The sequence below is a fragment of the Vulpes vulpes genome, chromosome 4 (genome assembly GCF_048418805.1).
Source record: "Vulpes vulpes isolate BD-2025 chromosome 4, VulVul3, whole genome shotgun sequence".
Classification (NCBI taxonomy): Eukaryota; Metazoa; Chordata; class Mammalia; order Carnivora; family Canidae; genus Vulpes; species Vulpes vulpes.
In genome coordinates this window covers 28,061,827-28,081,996 of record NC_132783.1, presented here as the reverse complement: position 1 = coordinate 28,081,996, position 20,170 = coordinate 28,061,827, and the positions used below count along the sequence as shown (strand labels likewise).

The following is a 20,170-nucleotide window of genomic DNA, read 5'->3' as shown; positions in this document are numbered from 1 at the left end:
TAAGGCAATTGAGTTATGTGAAATTGTGCTAAACAATGGTAACCAACAGTATCCAAGATATGAATCCAAAATCCACGCATGTATTACACGGGCAGTTTCCAATTAACTAAGCCTGAACCTATTTAAGATTTTACTACCTGTTTTACACCCTAAAGTATTGATTCCAGTCATAGGTGCCCATATTTCATTTGTTCTCTGTTACTATCTACATTACCTGTGTCTCCCCATCCTGTTATGTAACAATTGGAGGCGGTTTTCTGTGGCCTCTCTCTCCGGAATGGCAAACAGGCTGGCAAGACGTGGCTGCTAAATCGGACACATTGCTCATCTGGTCCTTCTAATCTAACCAGGGCAATGTCGTAGTCACTGCTGTCAGGTCGATACTCCCGATGAATCACAATCTGCTGAACTCCAATTTCTTCTTCAAATTCATCTGGCACCAGAGTATGATAATCCCCAACCCGAACAGCATAGCTCCTTGTGCTGTTACCATACCTAAGAGAGAGCTAGTAAGCGGCTGCAAATGGACCTGTCGGGAGGGAAGGTTAATAGACGCTCAAGCCTTTCTTCCTAATCATCCATTTCTGTAAGTTTACCCTTTCAGAGTTCTCTGACCTCACCACCCTCAGTCCTATACTTGAAACCCATTTCATCATTTCACGGTTTAATTCAGGTTCCTGTGTAATTGTTTTCTGAGAAGGAGCAAATGTGAAGGACAAATGGAAAATACAGCTAATCATTAACCTGTTATTTCCCCACCATGAAAAAGAATCCAAACAGGAACAAATATAGAGCAAATTTACTGTCTTGTGTTTGCTGTCTTCATTTTTCTCTCATTTCCAAGATGTTAGTTCATCACGAAGCTCTTTGAGGGCAATAACCATGGCTGGTCTAACTTTGTATCCCTCAAAGCACTTAGCACAACCCACTTTACTCCTCTTTGCTGTGAACTGAATGGAAATCAAAATTCTATTTTCAGAGCAACATATATTCATTATATTCTCTCATCTCTTGAATCTGTCCAGACATCATCCCACTGAGACCTGGTTTAAATTGCAATGAAAAAACTAGTGGGGCCAAAGACTGATGTCTAATGGCTTTGAAGAAGTGTAGAGCCATAAAACTAAGGACAGGAGGTGGAGAGCCTCTCTCTCACAACAAGGATTTATCTGGTTCTAAATGTCAATAGTGCTGAGGTTGGGAAACTGCTTTAGGCGGTGCACCAGAATCAAGGTATATCAGTTGAAAAAATGAGCTAAGGACTATTAATTTTGTAAATACTGTTTCTACTTTAATTGAATAGTTTAAGGAAAAAAGACATACACATTAAAAATATCCATTCATTCATTCACTAAATAAACATGCTGCATTCCTACCTAATGGGGCATTACTATTTTAGGTGTTTAAGATGCATTAGTGAACATAAAGAATCCCTGTCCTTGAATGCATCTTGTTTAAGTGAGGGAGACAGAACTATAAACTTACTAATAAATTGGATAGTCTGTTAGAAAGTGGTGTTAACAGAGATTAAGGATATTGGGAGTGCTGGGGGACAGGAGGACAGAGTTGAGTTTGAAATTTGCAGTTTCAAAACAGGAACTTCGTGATAAACTAATGTCTTGGAAATGATAGAACAATGAAGACCGCAAATAGAAGTAAAATTGCATGATTTACTATTGCCCATGATTGGCTATTTAAATACAACCTCCCATTTCCTCTTGTAAAATTACTGGATGTTCTAAGTTTCTCAAACACTCTACTAACTCTATATGGGGCTTGCAGTGTATAAAGTAATTTTCTTAACTATGTCAGCTCAAAAAACTGAACAATGCAACAAAGATGATATAGCTTATTCAGCCACCTATCGTTGATCTATATTATTAGTAATTTCCCTTAATTTCCTGATTCTCCATTTCCAACCTTAAGTCATCACAGATCTTTAAAATTCAGAAGGTTTTTTTAATACATTGTTCCCAGAGAATATCCTCTTGTGGATTTCACTTCAATATTTAAGTAGTGTGGCATTATTTCACATCCTGAAACAGTAAAAAGTAATACTCATAGAGAAAAATCAGATCTAAATATTTCTTACTTCCACTTTTTATGTACTGATACTATATTATAAAAATTCAGTATGCCCAATTAATATATTCAGGCTTTAAAGTAAAACCTCAATAAATCACCTCAAGTGATTTAGTACCTTTGTGAAAAAAGAATCAATGCCAAGGGATGCCTGGGTGGCCCAGTCAATTAAGCATCTGACTCTTGGTTTCAGCTTAGGTCATGATCTCAGAGCTATGATACTGAGCCCTTGAGTGGGGCTCTGCACTCAAGGTGGAGTATGCTTGAGATTCTCTCTCCCTCCCCATACCTCTCCCACTTTGTGCTCTCTTCTCTCTCGCTCTTTAAAATAAGTAAATCTTTTAAATAAAAGATGAATTGCCAGTGCTCCTTGAAAGTCCTGCTGAAATGTTTCATGTATCTTTAGCATGGAGTTGAAGAAATTATCTCTAGCTTCACTGTCTAATACGGTAGCCAGTACCCACATATGGATGTTGGAGTACTTGAAATGTAGTTAGTCTGAACCTAATGTGCTAAAAGTATAAAATATGCAATGGATTTTGAATACTTAGTATGAAAAAGAATACTAAACATACTGTCTTTATAAAGAATAAGTATTAAATATCCCAATTTTTATATTATATTTTGCAATGATATTTTGGATATACCAAGTTAAATAAAATATAATTAAAATTAATTCGACCTGTTGGGTTTTTTAAAAAAATTTTATTTAAATATTTGAGAGAAAGAATGCACAAGCAAGGGGAGGGTCAAAGGGAGAGAAAGAATCTCACCAGATTCCCCACTGAGAGTGGAGCCCAATGTGGTGCTCAGTCTCATAACCCTAAGATCATAACCTGAGCCAAAACCTGAGCCATAACATAAGCCATAACCTAAGTCAGATGCTCAACCGACTGAGCTACCCAGGTAACCCTTACCTATTTATCTTTTAATGTGCCTACTAGAAAATTTAGCCATATTTGTGGTTCACATTGTATTTCTGCTAGATAGCACTGGTCTAGAGACATAGTTTGGCATAAACTAGGCATCCTATTTTATTATATTTCTTTAATGCAGTCTCTTACATTGCTTATATTTTTTAAGACTGAATTATGAGACATTCCCTTAATATGTGAACTTTCTGTATCCTTTCAGATAATTACATTACTGTTCACTGAAAAAAAAAATTCACTGCACAATATTTTCCACACTTTTTCAAAGAAAGCTGTGATACTCTGTTAAAATAATCCTTGTATCTAAACTAGCCATATAAATATATTCTACATTATCTGAAAACTGGTCTTCAGCCAGTAAACAAAGAAACAAGACATTACTGCAACGAGGAAATTTTGTTCTAAAATATCACAGTGTTAAAGTCTTGGGCAACACTGCCTCAATGTGTCACCTCATACCTGGACTTCTGCAAGTCTGTCCAATAGCCTTGCTGCTTCAAGTTTTAACTTTTCAGTTCCTTCATCACACTGCGGCCAGAATGAGGTTTCTATCTGACAATATATAACTAACTCTTTTGTATACCCTTCAAGGGGTCTCAATTATCTACTCAATAAAGTTCAAATTCCTTAAATGAAATGCAAATTCATCCAAGAATGGGCCTTGTTCACCTGATACCAGCCTGATCTCCATGTCCCTATCATTTTAGCTACTCGAAGAGGTGTCTCATACACCTGTCTCTATTAAAACTATTTGCAGTATTATCCCCCTTCCTATCCTAGTATGGTAAAAACTGATTTTATCACTCAAGTTTCAAGTCAAAAACCTCCTAGGAAGCTCTTCCTGCCCTGCCAGAAAACTGGCCAATCCTGTCTTTGGTTTTTGTTTTTTTTTTTTTTTTTGGTTTTTGTTTTTAAAAATTTTTATTTATTTATCCATGAGAGACCCACACACACAGACAGAGAGAGAGAGAGAAGCAGAGACACAAGCAGGCTCCATGCAGAGAGTCTAATGTGGGACTTGATCCAGGGTCTCCAGGATCACACCCTGGGCCAAAGGCAGCACTAAACCGCCGAGCCACCTGGGCTGCCCCCAATCCTGTCTTTGAACAATCCCAATAGCACCGTCATAGCATTTATAACAGTTTCTAAGACTAAGTTAAAAGATCAGGTCCTCCCAGTTAAAGGCTCCTTAAGTGTAAGGACCATGCCATGCTCACTTTTGTATCCTAGCAGTAGGCAAAGTGCTTGGCACGGAGCAGTCTTAATCAATGTGTGTTAAACAACTTCTTTTCAAAGACATCCACATCTACATACATACATTGTCATCCCTAACTTGTTGAAATCAGCGTCAGCTTCTCACCAGCTCTTATAACACCATCACTAAAGTTTCTAATATTTTTTTTTTTTTTTTTGAGAGCAAGAGAAAGCATACACACACACTCAGGGAAGAAGGGCAGAGGGAGAGAGAGAAAGAGAATCTTAAGCAGATGATGTGCTGAAAGCAGAGCCCATCGCAAGGCTCAATATCACGACTCCAAGTTCATGACCTAAGCTGAAATCAAGAGTTTGTTGATTACTCAACAAACTGAACCACCTAGGCACCCCTCTATTACATTTTAAATTACCCAAATACCTAGTGTTCTTGTTAATGCTGGCTACTTACCAGAGTCAATTATACCACTTTTAAAAATATAAATGTCCAGGTCACACAATCTCTAAGAGTAATAAATTAATAGGGTTGATGATGTAGGAGAGCAGTAGGTGATTCAAATTCACAGTCAAGCTTGAGAACCACTACACCAAAGACTGAAAGGCACAGTGATTAACACCTGCCCCTGCATGCCTGGAATCTCACCAGGTGAAGTGAGCATCATAAGAGATTACATAAAGGTATCAAAACGCAAAACCCATACACATTTAATACATATACTGTGTTCTCAAATCAAGTAGATTTCAGCCAACAGTTTTGAATATACTGCAAAAGTAGTATGCTCACCAGTCAGGAGTTGATATTAAACTGAAAACAAAAATAAAATATTTACCTGAGAAGAAGAGAAAAAGCATCATTCTTGTCAAAATGAATCTATCAGTATCTATACTTTTAAAGTTGTCCCTTTTTAAAGAAATGGATCAGCTAAACCTAAGTGTGATTCCCACACTCCTTTCACTTCAATTATTCTTAGAAATAATCACACGCTTGGAATTTGAAAAGCATCCAACACAAGACCAGATTAGTTTGCTAACCAAATATTTGTCTTCTGTCACCTCTCATAGTGGGTGTGATTATATACTTCCAAGATAACACTTTGGCTGAGATTCCCAATGTAATTATGGACCTTGAAAATATTTAATACAGTTCTAGACTTCTCAAGAAAACATATCAAGGAACCCTTTTTTTTTTTTTTTTCAATATAAAAACTCTAGTTGAGCTTCTGTTCTTTTGACAGGCTTTATTATATCCAAAAATGCTTCTAAAACAAACATTTTAGGTTTTGGCTGACACACCATCATCCAATTGTTTGTTTTGCTGAAATGCCTTCAACTCCTCCTCAAATAAAAACTGGATGAAATTGCCAGGCAAGCTTGAGCAAGAAAGTATCTGAAAGTAAAATCCAATGTCCCCATTTTTCTGAGATTCTAGAGTTAAAGAACAAAAAATTACTGGGATTAAAAATAGAGTTAATTCGTGTTGCAGGGTCATATTCTTTATGGGTGTTTTCTATATAGATTCATCTCCTCAAAAACTATTTTACATTAACCTGTACACATCTACTAGAGTCTTTTTTGTGTTCTCTGGATGAAATTCAAAAAGGGATTGAAGTTTCTTTTGTAAATGGTTACAATTGCTTAGACAGAAGTGACCTTCTCTGTAGAACCTTGCATGCTCATGTATATGTGTTCAGAAAATGGTTTTAGCATGATTGATGGCATAATATCACTAAAGACCATGTTCCTAATGAACTCAGATACCAGGTGATGATGAAGCATATGCTAAGTACCTGACAGTTATGTTTTTAAAAAGTGACCCCATTACCTTGTAATTACAAAGATTTAGACATTTCTGATTTTCAGAACAACAATCTCTAGCAATTTCCAGCTGCTATAGTGTTTCTAGGCAAAAAATAAAAAAAGATAAATCAGGTAAAGCTATATTCTTGATCAAATCATATTTGCAGTAGAATTATAAAGAGAAGAGCGTCCTTGTTTTGGATACATTCTTTCCTCCAAAATGATGCTTGTTACCAGAATAAGCAACTAAAAGGAATTAGTATGATATTCAGGAATTTTTCTCTCAATTATATTGCTGTACCACCATAGAGAGAGGTCATTTCATGATACTCAAAATTTAGAGTAGAAATACCAAAAGCAAGTAATTTATATTACAGAAGATTCATAGGGACTACAAAAAAAAAAAAAAAACAACCTTGAATTTATCCCAAGTTTCCACTTCAAAATGCCAACAAGATATTGCATTCAAAGTCTGCCTTGCATTAACACTAGGAAAAATGTGGAAAATGAGATAGAAGGCCTATAAACGGTGATTCACCAATTACTTCAGTTACTCTAATTATGTTCGCATAACAAAGTGGGACATAGCACAACATGTGAAAGTTGCAAACAAATTAGAAGTTGATTAGTGGGACTCTGTCAGCCTTATAATAAAGCAACCTTATCATGTAAAGAGACTACTGCACATAAAATGAATATGACAGGATAGTGGATCTGAAGTAACTGCATTCTAATCTCAACCTCTCAGCCATCATTCTTAGATTACTCTGACATGAGGATTATATAAAAGAATGACTCTAATGGCAAAACAAACATAAAAAGTTGTCGTCCCACAGTATAAAGTAACACAGATGGCAATAGCAATCTATGCCTTATTCAGAAATAGCTGTCCAAGGGATGCCTGGATGGTTCACTCAGTTGAGCGTCTTCCTTCAGCTCAGGTCGTGATCCTGGACTCCTGGGATCTGAGCCCCACATTGGGCTTCCCACTCAGTGGGGAATCTCTTTCTCCCTATGTCTCTCCCCCTGTTCATGTGTGCACGCTCTCTCTCTCTCTCTCTCTCTCAAATATCTAAAATCTTTAAAAAAAAAAAAAAAGAAAAGAAAAAGAAATAGCTATTCAAGAGCACCGCCCTATATCATCACTGCAAGAATTAGGCACCAAGGAAGGCCTGAAGAACAAGAAATCATTTATAGCATATACAGAAGTCCAGTAGTGAAAGCAGCAGAGAAAGGAAATGAGAACTAATTTCAAAATATGAAATTTAGGTCCCTGACCAGTAGGCCTTAAATGAGATTCCCAAGGGATGCGTGGATGGCTCAATTGGTTAAACATCCAACTCTTGGTTTCAGCTCAGGTCACGATCTTGCAGTCCTGGGATCAAGTCCCTGCATCAGGCTCCATACTCAGAATGGAGTCTGCTTCAGATTCTCTCTCTCTCTCTCCCTCCTGCTCTCTCTTTCATTCCCTCTCTCTCTCATAAATAAATAAAATCTTTAAATAAATAAATAAGTTGGAATCCCAAGAAATCTAAAAGGAAGGTAACCTCTCAGAACCTGACAATCCTGCTTCTTTTTTTTTTTAAGATTTTATTTAGGGGCACCTGGGTGGCTCAGGGGGTGAGCATCTGCCTTTGGCTCAGATCACGATTCCAGGGTCATGGGAAGGAGTCCCACATTGGCTCCCCACTGGGAGCCTGTTTCTCCCTCTGCCTATGGCTCTGCCTCACTCTATGTCTTTCATGAATAAATAAATGAGATGAAAGAAAGAAGAAAGAAAGAAGGAAAGAAAGAAAGAGAAAGAAAGAAAGAAAGAAAGAAAGAAAGAAAGAAAGAAAGAAAGAAAGAAAGAAAGAAAGATTGATTTTATTTATTCATGAGAGATTTTTGCAAAGTTCAGTGTTTCTGACGATTAAAGGAGGGTAGTTTTAATCCAAAGTCCCTGAACCTAAAAAAAAAAAAAATTTGGAGCTTATTCTGAATCACTAGTAACTGTCCTTATGCCTTTTAATAAGCTTACTGCAATAAAAATGTGAGCTGTAGCCTCCTTAGGCACTTCAAAACAGGAAGTCTATGAAATCTGGTAAAGGTTACAAAGTCAGATGGATATAAAACACATTTGCAAAACAATTCTCTCCCTACACACATTAAAAGAATTTTGCATTATATCTATAGCACATCAAAATGCTGTATATCATAATCTGCTCCTCTGCTTTTAACCTACTGTCTTTATCTTATGCTGAGCAAATAAAGGGAAGAAATTCAGAAATGACATATGGAAGGAATTATCTGTTGATCTAGGTTTAAGATATCACCATCCTCTAAAGAGTCCAACATTCTTAAATAGATCCACTATCTGGCAACTGAGCCCCCACTTTCATCATGCAACAACCATTTAGGAATATTTCCTATGTGCCAAGTAATGTACTAGACACTTGGTTTATAAACAGAAGTGAGATGATTACTAACTTTAAGCAAGACTCTAGAAGGAGACAGGACAGGGGAGGAATAATGACATATAAACAAACAAACCCAAACTTGTACCAAAAAGAAAAGAAAAAGACCTTCCAGGGAACCCATAAGTCAGATCAAAGTTTTCAACCTCAAGTAGAATTTTTGAATAATTTCTCTACTTTAAAACTTTAAGCCTTGAACTCTGATGTCTATAACTTTTAACAGAAACTTGAAAGACAAAGTATCTTAATCAAGAGGAGGATAATCTAAACTGAACATCCTGAGTTATTTTGCCCAAACACTAAACCCTAAGACAGGTTTCTCCAGGTTCTCTGCAATTTCCTACCTTCTCTTCTCCAAGAATCAGTGGAATAGAATCATCCTGAATTTCCTACTTTTGATAATAATCATCTTTGATTCCCCTTTTTGAACCTGAACATAATAGCAGCCAACATTTGTTTTGAATTTTGCAATTTATAAAATACTTTCACATGCTTAGCAGATCATTTGCTCCTCATGGTGGAATGTTACTGCCTTCATCTTATGGGTCGGAAAATGGAGGCTCCAACAAGCTAAATAATTTCCACAAAATTAAACAGTCAAAATCAGAGGAGACTGTGTGACCTTGCTCTCAATGGCCAGATCCAAGTTTCTTGTCACACAGTACCAAGTTCTAGTGATATCTGTCACAGCAGCTCTACCTTCTCTCCCTCCTTTTCTTTTCCATTTTCTGTCTATTATAATAGCCTTGTAATCAGTATCCCCCTAGTTCCTACCATTGTGAGTCTTAAATCACTGGGTAACACAGACCAACTGAGTCACTCCAAAGCATGCATGCAAAGATTTTTCATGTAATTCAAAGCTCATTCACAGACCCCTAGATTAATAACTTGGCTTTACCTCCTCAGATTTATCCTGTTATATCTGCAAATGACTCATCTCCTAAAACTCTTCCTTGATCACATTTCAAGGCTCAGAAATCTTCAGTGGTTTCCCACTACCTAGTAACTGAAACAGAAATTCACTACCCTGACATTCCAAGCCTTTCCAGATTCTCTACTGAAAGTCCACTACCAAAACTCCAAATCACTATCTTAACTAGTAACTGCCACCAAATACATCTCCTGTGTTTGCACATGATGCTTTCAACAATAGACATTATCCACCTTCAGCCTCTACCAATACATGAGTCCAACCTCTGTGCTTGAACACACTTTGTAACAGAACTTACTTTTCCTCCCACATATAGCCCATTCCATCTCTTATTTGTCCTAGTTTTAAAGAAATAAAAAAAAAAAACTTGTTATGTTCAAATAAAAATGATCTCTCCTCCCATTAACAACATCCATGGTGTCTGAAGCCACAGGTAACAAATCTAATCCAATTCTACACAACCTCCTCTGTCTGTTTGCCTTCCCTGGTGTCCCATGTCACTTTTTCATGATGTAGCACTCAGAACTGAGCACAGTTCTCTCTGCCTGATGGTAACAATGCTTTGTCTCTGAGGACAGTAAGAACAGCAAGGCTTATCACGGCTGTCTTGCTGCCCACGACTCATGGCCTTTTGGACAACTGCATTACATCACTGACTGGTATGAAGACTGCAGGACTCTAAAACTCATGAGGTCTTGTTCACCTGTGCTACACTTAAGCCAAGTCTCCTGGAACTAAAGTCAGCATTTTACTTCCTCCTTATTCCACATTGCTTCTTAAAATCAGTCTATCAAGATTTTTTGCCATCATGGATCCTATCTTCTAACATGTGTCCCTCTCAATCTTCTGGCACCCCAAAATAGAATTAATTTACCATCAGTGTCTTTTTTCAGTTTAGTGATTAATAGATTGAATAGGATATGGATAAGTATCCAGTCAACTCCAATATAGTCTTCCTCATCATCATTCTTCAAACATCCCCAGATCATATTCTATTTCACTTACTAGGCAAGTGGGTCTTAACCATTAGGGTTCATAAGAATCATCAGAGGTGCCTGATAAGAATACCAACTCCTGAGGCTCGGCTCCAAAGATTCAGTAGATCTGGAGTAGAGGCCCAGGAATCTGGATTTTTAACAAGCTGAATATATCTAATATTGTGGTAGAAAGACCACACTTAAGAAATGATGCCCTAGGGCGCCTGGGTGGCTCAGTAAGTTAAGTGGTTAAGCGTCTGACTCGATTTTGGCTCAGGTTATGATCTCAGTGTCATGGGATCAAGCCCCACCTCAGACTTTGCACTCAGTTTAGAGTCTTCTTTTCCCCTTTCTTCCTTTTCCCCCTCCCAGCCCTCTCATGCACTTAAATAAATAAATAAAATCTTTCACTTGTTTAAGATCTTTTTCTCATAAACATATTTTAATTTTAATATGTTTAGATGTGTCAATTTAAGTTCTCACTCAAAAAATAAAATCTTTAAATAAATAAATAAATAAATAAATAAATAAATAAAATCTTTTTAAAAAAATGGTGCCCTAAACTTTTTTTTGATACTCAAATATCAGCAATATCATGTCTCCCTCCTCTGGGTTCCTACAGCTACTTTAAAAACTCACAGAGACAACTGGGTGGCTCAGTGGTTGAGCATCTGCCTTTGGCTCAGGGTGTGATCCCCCAGGGTCCTGGGATTGAGTACCATATCAGCTCACCACAGGGAGCCTGCTTCTCCCTCTGCCTTTGTCTCTGCCTCTCTCTCTCTCCATCTGTCATGAATAAACAAATAAAATCTTTAAAAAAAAAAAAAAAAAACTCTTACAGCAACTATCCTTATCTATCTTACTCTCCACTATATCTCTAGTACATAGCATATTCCTGGGAATATTAATTTTTATGTTAAGTTAATGAATGAATGAATATGATCTTTATTGTCTGTGTTGTTCACATAACACATGAATGTATTAAATCCACGGATACAGGTGAACACTCACACTCAATTATTATCCCAGAAATGACCAAGGCTATGCAAAATATAGATCTGTGTCCCCTGCACATTTTACAAATGGAAAATTATGTCATAAATATTTATCAAAATAGATAAGAAGAACTGAATAAAGATCCTAGAAAAAAAAAATATGAGAAATTGTTGGCATACAACTTAGTTAAGATAAATCACTGGGTAAAGAATATAATGTTCAATAAAAAGTGCTGGTAAACTATCTATGAAAGTATTAAGTTAGACTCCTTTCTCATACCATATATACAACAATAAGCTGTAAACAAATTAAAAACCTACACATGAGGGGCACCTGGGTGGCTCACTGGTTGAGCGTGTCTGCCTTTGGCTCAGGTCGTGATCTTGGGGTCCTGGGATCGAGTCCCACATCAGGCTCCCTGAGAGGAGCCTGCTCTCCTTCTGCCTGTGTCTCTGTCTCTCTCTCTGCATCTCTCATGAATAAATAAATAAAATCTTAAAAAAGAAAAAAAAAACCTACACATGAAAAGCAAAATTGTAAATTTTCTTAGTGAAAAACTAGTATCTTAATCATGTGGAGCTAGGAAAGGATTCTTTTAAATAAAATATAAAAACTTTTATCAAACGTAAAAAATCGACACACTGTTTAAGTGTTTATATTAAAATTAAAATATCTTTGTTAGAAAAAGATCTTAAGTGACGGGATATGCCCCAGATTGAGAAAAGGTATTCGTAACACACAACAACAAAGACTATGTACACAGAACAAATTTTTTAAATAAATTACAAATGACAGTCCAACAGAAAAATAATCAAAGGATATAAACAGGGCAGCCCAGGTGGCTCAGCGGTTTAGCACACCTTCAGCCCAGGGCATGATCCTGGAGACCCCGGATCGAGCCCACATCAGGCTCCCTGCATGGAGCCTGCTTCTCCCACTGCCTGTGTCTCTGCCTCTCTCTCTCTCTCTTTATGTCTCTCATGCATAAATAAATAAAATCTTTAAAAAAAAAAAAAGGATATAAACAAAGAATTCATGAAAGAGATAGACACTAACCAGGGAAATGGAATTAAAAAGAAATCCAAAAAGTCTAAGACTGGCAAAAATTTGAAGTGTTAATACCAAGTTGAGGTGGAGCTTACACATTGCCATGAGATATACAGATACAATTACTTTAGAAAGTAAATTAATAGTGCTAAGCAAAATTGAATTACACCCATATTCTAGCAAAATGCTCCCACATATATCTACCCAATGAGACAGAGAATGGATATCTACTTCAGCACTGTTTTCTCATAGTGAAAGAATGGAAACTACCTAACCATTAGTAGGAGAATAAATAAACCGTAATGTGGTCTTCTAATAGGAGTTACAATTCACAGGCGGTTAATGTGAACAAAATCTATATGGATAAATTATAAATATACAATGAAGCCTTATGATATCACATATGGGAAAATATAAAACAACTTTTTCAATGACATGTTACACATTTTATATGAGACTTTTAATTAGGACCATTTTCAAATACATAAAATTAGAACAGTGAGACTTCTATACTTATCACCTTGCTTCACTAATTATCAATATTTTGCTGAGGATTGGTATACATTTTAAAATACCAAAATTCATGCTGAGGAAATGGCAATGAGCCAGGCCCACAAAAGAGCACAGGACAAAAAGGAGAGTCAGATTCTACTGCAGGAACTGATACCATGAGCAGTGTGACTCCCACATGCTGATTTTCCCTGCATGGGCTCCCCTCAGAACTGGAAAGATTTTAGACTGGATTGATAAAATGTTTGGGACATGAGGAAATAGCCAGGATGCAACCTGAGTTTCTAGATGGTACAAATAGAGAAATCTCAAAGACACATAATACCATGAAGACCCAAAGGATCAAGAACAATAAAAATTGCACTCTCCATTCTTGGCATTTATAACTAGATAATCTGAGGACTCTTTTAGCTCTACTGGGCTATGATTTCACCTTCACATTTGTTCTTGAAGGAAGCACTAACATACCTGCCTCTCCTCCCAAAACCTATGGTCTCTGCTCCCGAAATAGAGGGTTTGCTTTAACACTGCAGTAGCAAGTAGCTTCCTGAGGGTTCTCCTCACTCCTTCTGTTACCGCCCCCAGTTCCACAGTGCTGTAGGCATCAGTTAGGAAGACTGGTAGCCTGGCTCTGTCATCTCAAGTTTCTAGTATGCTACAGAGTAGGAATTGGATTGGAAGAATTGGCGATAAGAGCACAGCTGAGTTGTCTGGAAAGGACATACCTCTTGAAGCAGTGTGCCGCTGTAAGGACCCAGCAGCTACTCAGGAGCGTGGCCCCACAAAGGAGCCTCCCATCTCCATAGGAGGACTTAAGCCGGAGGGACACTTGCCAAGGCCAACCACCCCTAAGAAGAAAGTAAGCCACTTAAGTCCATATAAGGTAGAAAAAGCAAAGTACCCATTAAAACAATGACTCAGGAGGCGTATAAAAGGGATCCTAGGATATCAAATCCCTTCCTACACTGAAAATGGTGCCCTTACAACTCTGAGCAGGCCAAGCTGAAGATTTGCATACAGGTATCTGTATGCATCCCACCTATCTCTGACATTCATGGAATCGAGTTGAATCTTCTTCACACTTCTTTCTTTGAAGCATACTTTCCCCACTACCTTACCTAGACAGCCTAAAGAAGTATTTAATAAGTAAAGTACTGGTTTTCTGTTAGTAAATACAACAAAATTTTTAAAAACTATATCAAAAAGAGTCAAGTCCAAAACAAATATATTCTAAATTAAATGAATTTCGTTGTTATATATATTTTTGACAGACTTCCTGTCAAATTAGTTTCTGCCACACAACTTTTCAGCAACATATCTATTTTATAAATCAGAGGGTAGCTACCTAAGAACATGCTCTATATAAAGTAAATGTAGGTCCAAAAAATGTGAAATTATCAGTGTAATCTGTATTTAATTTAGAAAATTAAATAAGTAAAATAAATCCCTTACCTAATAGTAGAAAAACCCCAATTTGTAATTCTGTGTATATAAATAATTCTAGAATATGGAAAATCTCCTCTGGAGAACCTTTTACCTTAAAGAATTTTTCCCACCAATGATCCGCTTCTGCCGACGGTGCAGTAATCTCAAGCCACAAACAGATGAGAGGGATTCTGAAACAGACAGAGGTTAGTAATCAGGCTATCATATTGCTGATACTGGGGTAAAGACACCAGGGACACATTCTCCTGCTACTTCCTTCTCCATTTTAAAATGTCTTTTCTCCTCAAATTATAGGATAGTTTTTCTTATAATAAAAAGTAAAAGCCTTTTCATTTAACCAAGAATTCACAAGTAGACCAGGAACTTGATGAAGATTTCCATATTCAGCTGTGACCCTGCCCAGTACATCAACCTATCGGTGCCACATCTCCTCCTCCGCTGATTTCAGAGATGTATTGGAGTGCAGGAACACTAAAGTAAGAGAACTGTAAAAGTGATACTTGTCTAAATTACTTGCTTTACATATATAACACTTCCAAGCCAGGTATACAAAATGTACCTTAAAGGAGCAAAGCACATTCCCAGAATGGGATTCTGATCTAAATTCACATCTACATTTAATCATATAGCATATTAATATATGGAAAAGGTTTACGAAGCAATCTAAGCAGCATCTAAGGGAATACATTCAAACTTCCCAAGATGACAGACTCTATCAAGAGCATAAAAAGAAGAATAATTAAGAATCAAAATATATGAAAAGATGGTTACAAAAGAAAGTAAATAAAGTATGGCTATTTAAAAAATAATTTTAGAAAAGATGAGAGTTTCTATAGGGGTATTTTGGATTTTTGGTCAGGTACATATGTATAAAGTATAAGTAGATGTGTTTTTTTTCTTTTTTTAAGATTTTTATTTATTCCTGAGAGAGACAGAGAGAGAGAGAGAGAGAGAGGCAGAGACACAGGCAGAGGGAGAAGCAGGCTCCATGCAGGAAGTCTGATGTGGGACTCCATGCCAGGACTCCGGGATCATGCCCTGAGCCAAAGGAAGATGCTCAACCACTGAACCACCCAGGAGTCCCTAGATACTGTTTTTCTAAGTGTGTAAGAAGAAAGGCTAGGAATTGTGCCAAGACCATGAAAATCTAGTCAGCACTAATATTCTCCCATAGTAATCAGGTAAAATGGAACTCAATAGGGAATCAGCACTAGCTATTTCTTCAGAGAAAAAAAGTTCAACAATGTGTACCAAGATCATTAATCTGCCAAATGATTTCAGAGGCAAGCTGTCAAACTTTAATTCTCATCTCTTAAGGTATGAGTCCTCTAGATGACAGAGCAAATTATAAGATATTAGAAAAACATCAGTTTCAAATTATGCTCCAAGTCAGGTCAATGTATATAATACCAAAATAAAGAATGATGTAATTAATACTAAGCAAGCAAAACTGAAAGTTTACATCATTCTGGGGCAAAGCAGAAGATTGCAAAAATGTAAAATCTATTTAAAGCTGTAAACAAATTTTTACTGTTACCTAAAAAAAAAAAAAAAAAAAGTGAAATGAAGTTCATTTACTAAAGGATCCCATCAAGTGACCAATAACCAATGGCTTGAGTTTGAGTCCCCTTAGAGGAATCACTAGGAAGATGCCTGGGTGGCTCAGTTATTTAAGCATCCAACTCTTGATCTTGGCTCAGATCATCATCTCAGAGTTATGAGATAAAGCCCTGCATCAAGCTCTGCATTCAGTACCATGTCTGCTCTCCACCCCCCTGCTTGCACACACTCTCTCTCTCAAATAAATAAAGACTTTAAAAAAAAAAAGAAAAGAAAAGAAAAAGAAGTCACTAGGTCTTGAGCCTCAACACAAAATCAATAGTTTAATAAGCCAGATTCAGTAATCCAGCTGGTCTAAGACGAAATCTTATTTGAGGTATGGTAGCATTGGAACCATTGAAAGGTATAAAAATAAGTGTGGCTACCACTCTAGGAATTTATAAAAACAAATGTATAAATAATGAAGAAATAAATACGGTATTTCATAATTTAAAGTAGGTTTACATAGGAATAAAAACATTTTACAATTATTGAATTTTTGTTTTCTGATGCTTAAGAAATGACATAATCCAAAGAATTAGTTATATTCAATTTGTAACTATAGTTTAAATTACTGAAGGGAATTTAATAAGTTAAGTTATAATCAATAATTTTATATTATATAAGTATGCTATTTAATAATATTAATTATGTAATATGATTTGGTGAGCCAATTATATATGTGTGTGTATACATATATAAAACAAAGCAAAAAATGTTGTACTCTTCATACTCAGAAGGTCCTCAGACAATGAAGAATCATATTAACAACATTGTCTTTAAGCAATTAAGAGATGTCAGAAAATGAGAATGCTCAAATATAGAAATGCCTAAATTTTAGAAAATCCAGTGCTTCAAAACTGTGAACTTTCAACACACATAAAGAGATGATTTTTTCATAAAATGTACCCATAGTTTTCTACAAAATAGCTACTTTTTTATTTAAAGCATTATTTGGGGATCCCTGGGTGGCGCAGCGGTTTAGCGCCTGCCTTTGGCCCAGGGCGCGATCCTGGAGACCCGGGATCGAGTCCCACATCGGGCTCCCGGTGCATGGAGCCTGCTTCTCCGTCTGCCTATGTCTCTGCCCCTCTCTCTCTCTCTGTGTGTGTGACTATCATAAATAAATAAAAAAAAATAAAGCATTATTTGTTTCATAAAAGTTACACTCAGCTTTCAAAGATTTTTCTATTTAAGGATAAAATGTCTGTTTACTGTATTATACTAAAAGATTATTTCTCTTTTTTTGTAAGATTTTAATTATTTATTCATGAGAGGGTAGCTCAGAGAGAGAGAGAGAGAGAGAGGGAGAGACACAGGCAGAGGGAGAAGCAGGCTCCGCAGGGAGCCCAACGTGGGACTCAATCCCAGGTCTCCAGGATCAGGCCCTGGGCTGAAGGTGGCACTAAACCGCTGAGCCACCTGGGCTGCCCTGAAAGATTATTTCTCATTTTCCTTAATGTCTTTAAATTTCAGAGAATAAAATCTACAGAAGATAATTTTCTTTTTTTTTTTAAGATTTTATTTATTTATTCATGAGAGACATAGAAAGAGAGGCAGAGATACAGGAAGAAGGAAGAGAAGCAGGTTCCATGCAAAGAGCCCGATGCAGGACTCGATCCAGGGACTCCGGGATCACACCCTGAGCCAAAGACAGATGCTCAACTCCTGAGCCACCCAGGCATCCCAAGATAATTTTCTTTTTGCAATTACTTTGTTTAAAATATTAGTAAGAGTGGAAGAAGTTCCTTTCTATGATTCATCTTTAAATTTTCATTTCTTGGGGGATGTGTTTGGGTGGCCCTTCAGATAAGCGTCCAACTCTTGATTTCTGTTCAGGTCATAATCTCAGGATGTAGGATCAAGCCTCACATTGGGCTCCACACTGAGCATGTAGCCTCCTTGAGATTCTCTCTCTCTCTCTACCTCTGCCTCTCCCGACCCTCCTCCTGCTCTCCCTCTCTAAAAAAAAAAAAAAAAGAAAGAAAAATTCTTTCCTTCTTATTCTGAAGTAAATATCAATTCTAAATCTTCAAGGATACCAATAAGTTTGACAGGTTTATTACATCCAGAGAAAAAATGGTACAGAAACTGCTGAGAATGTCAAAAGGGCGTAATGCCAAATCCTGTAAATCCACTCCTGCCCCTGAATTCTGCTCCCCATGTAAACTTCATCCAATCAAGTTTGTCAAAAACCACTGCCTCTAAATACAAACTCAGATTACATACAGTCATAGAGAGGGAGATTTTTGTTATCAAAGTACTGCTTATATTAATGATGTGAAAAATACTCTGACTAGTATAGGCCCTCCAAAAATGACTTACCTTTATTACTGTTGCCTGTTGCCTTCTTGCTAAAATAATCACAAATGACTCCTGCATCTTCGCTGTGGTGGCAGTTATGTCTTCCAATATCTTGTTTAATACAGTCATCCAGGGACCTCTCATTTCCTGTGCACTTCACATTATCCACATGGATGGGTCCTTTTCCTTCCCCAAAATAAGCCATGGTTCTTGCTCTGGCAGGGCCCCTGGGAACACAGCATTCTTGAGGATATGGAGAACCAGACAATCATACATTTGAATACATCACAAGATAGAGTCTCATTCACTTAACTCTTAAATATTAAAATTAGCATATATGTGTGCTAAAAAATACTTATTTCATGACTCTGTCAAAAAAAAAGCTTAAAAATTATACCTTCTCTATTTTCCTACCCTAGAGCTTACTTATTGCATCAGTTGCTTCCTATTTAGCTTTTGCTGAGAAAGTCACATTTAATGGCACGTGAGAAATTCATGATAGTCTTAAATTCTAGTTCATGCAGCACAAAAAAAATAATCTCAAAATTTTCTTAAAGAGCATAACATTCTTTTAAAGTTGGTTAAGACTGCCAAGAAGATTATGAGGTTCAATAATAACCTATGGAGCTAAACATTTTAAAGCCTACTTTAGAAATTAAAAAGTCTAAAAAAAGGAAATCAAAAAGTCTAATTTTTAAGAGAGAAGGACAAAACTGGGAATCACAAATAGAAGGAAGACTTATTTTGGTATGTTATTTTGTTGTTGTTTGTTTTTAATCACACAGTATTTCTTTTTAAATATCCAAATAAGAGCTTTTTTAATGAAATATTTCAAACTAATGCCATATTCAAAATTCAATTCCTGATAACTTAATGGCAAAATTATGAAAGGTGAAGTTTTAAATTCTGAATCATAGGGAAATTATCCTTACAACTTCAAGTTAGGGAAAGAATTATTAAACAAGACATAGATGGGGTATACTTTAAATTAAAGGACTAATCAATTCAATAAAAATTAAGAATGCTACATTACTAAAAATCACCCAGAAAAAGGTAAAAGATAAATTAAAAGGTTGATGCATATATTTGTAATACATACTTATATACATATTTGTTGGTGAATACATCCAGTAGAGGCAACTATCATACAAAATAGAAAGAATTCTCAAAATTTATTAATTAAAAGAAAAATCCTAACAGCCCAAGAGAAAAACAGGTAGAAGACAAGTTTTAAATCAAAAGAAACTGGGACGCCTGGCTGGTTCAGTGGTTGAGCTGAACCAGCCTTTGGCTCAGGGGGTGATCCCAAGGTCTAGGATTGATTTCCCCATCAGGCTCCTTGCAGGGAGTCTGCTTCTCCCTCTGCCTGTGTCTCTGCCTTTATCTGTGTCTCCATGAATAAATAAATAAAATCTTTACAAAAAAAAAAAAAAAATCAGAAGAAACTGACTCATTAAAAATGACAATTTGGACCAGATTTCTCACATCAAAATATATTCTACTTAACTAAGACAAAGTTATTATACTTTCCGTATAGTTATGCGGGAACTCTAGCAAAGTCATTTTGATATGGATTCTCTGAGAAATTCACTTGAATGGCTCCCTTCAGTGATAAGACCCAGCCTCACATGCTTGTGGTTGGCAGCACATTTACCTTAAAACTGGTACAGCTTAACTAGTAACTGCTACTCTGACATAGAGTGCAAATAAAAATAAGATTTAACCCATGATAAATTTTTACAGTCATGAAAGACCCCTGTACCCGAACAGATGACTCTAATGGTACTCTTAAAGTAAAATCTTTTTAATATAAAAATTATTTGTTAATTATAGAAGTAATAAATGCTCACCGTATCAAGTTTACAAAATAAAAGTATTTTA

At 36.5% G+C, this 20,170-nt stretch overlaps 1 protein-coding gene across 1 annotated transcript in view; it reads right to left on the bottom strand.

Moving 5' to 3' along the window:
* PRSS12 (serine protease 12) overlaps window positions 1–20,170 on the bottom strand; it is a 69,682-nt gene that overhangs the window by 3,364 nt on the left and 46,148 nt on the right. The window contains exons 9-12 of the mRNA XM_026013437.2: window positions 18,311–18,516; window positions 14,478–14,556; window positions 13,666–13,788; window positions 215–495 (exon numbers count right to left, since the gene is read on the bottom strand). Coding sequence (XP_025869222.2) covers window positions 215–495; window positions 13,666–13,788; window positions 14,478–14,556; window positions 18,311–18,516 — 689 coding nt within the window. The remainder of the gene's footprint in view (window positions 1–214; window positions 496–13,665; window positions 13,789–14,477; window positions 14,557–18,310; window positions 18,517–20,170) is intronic.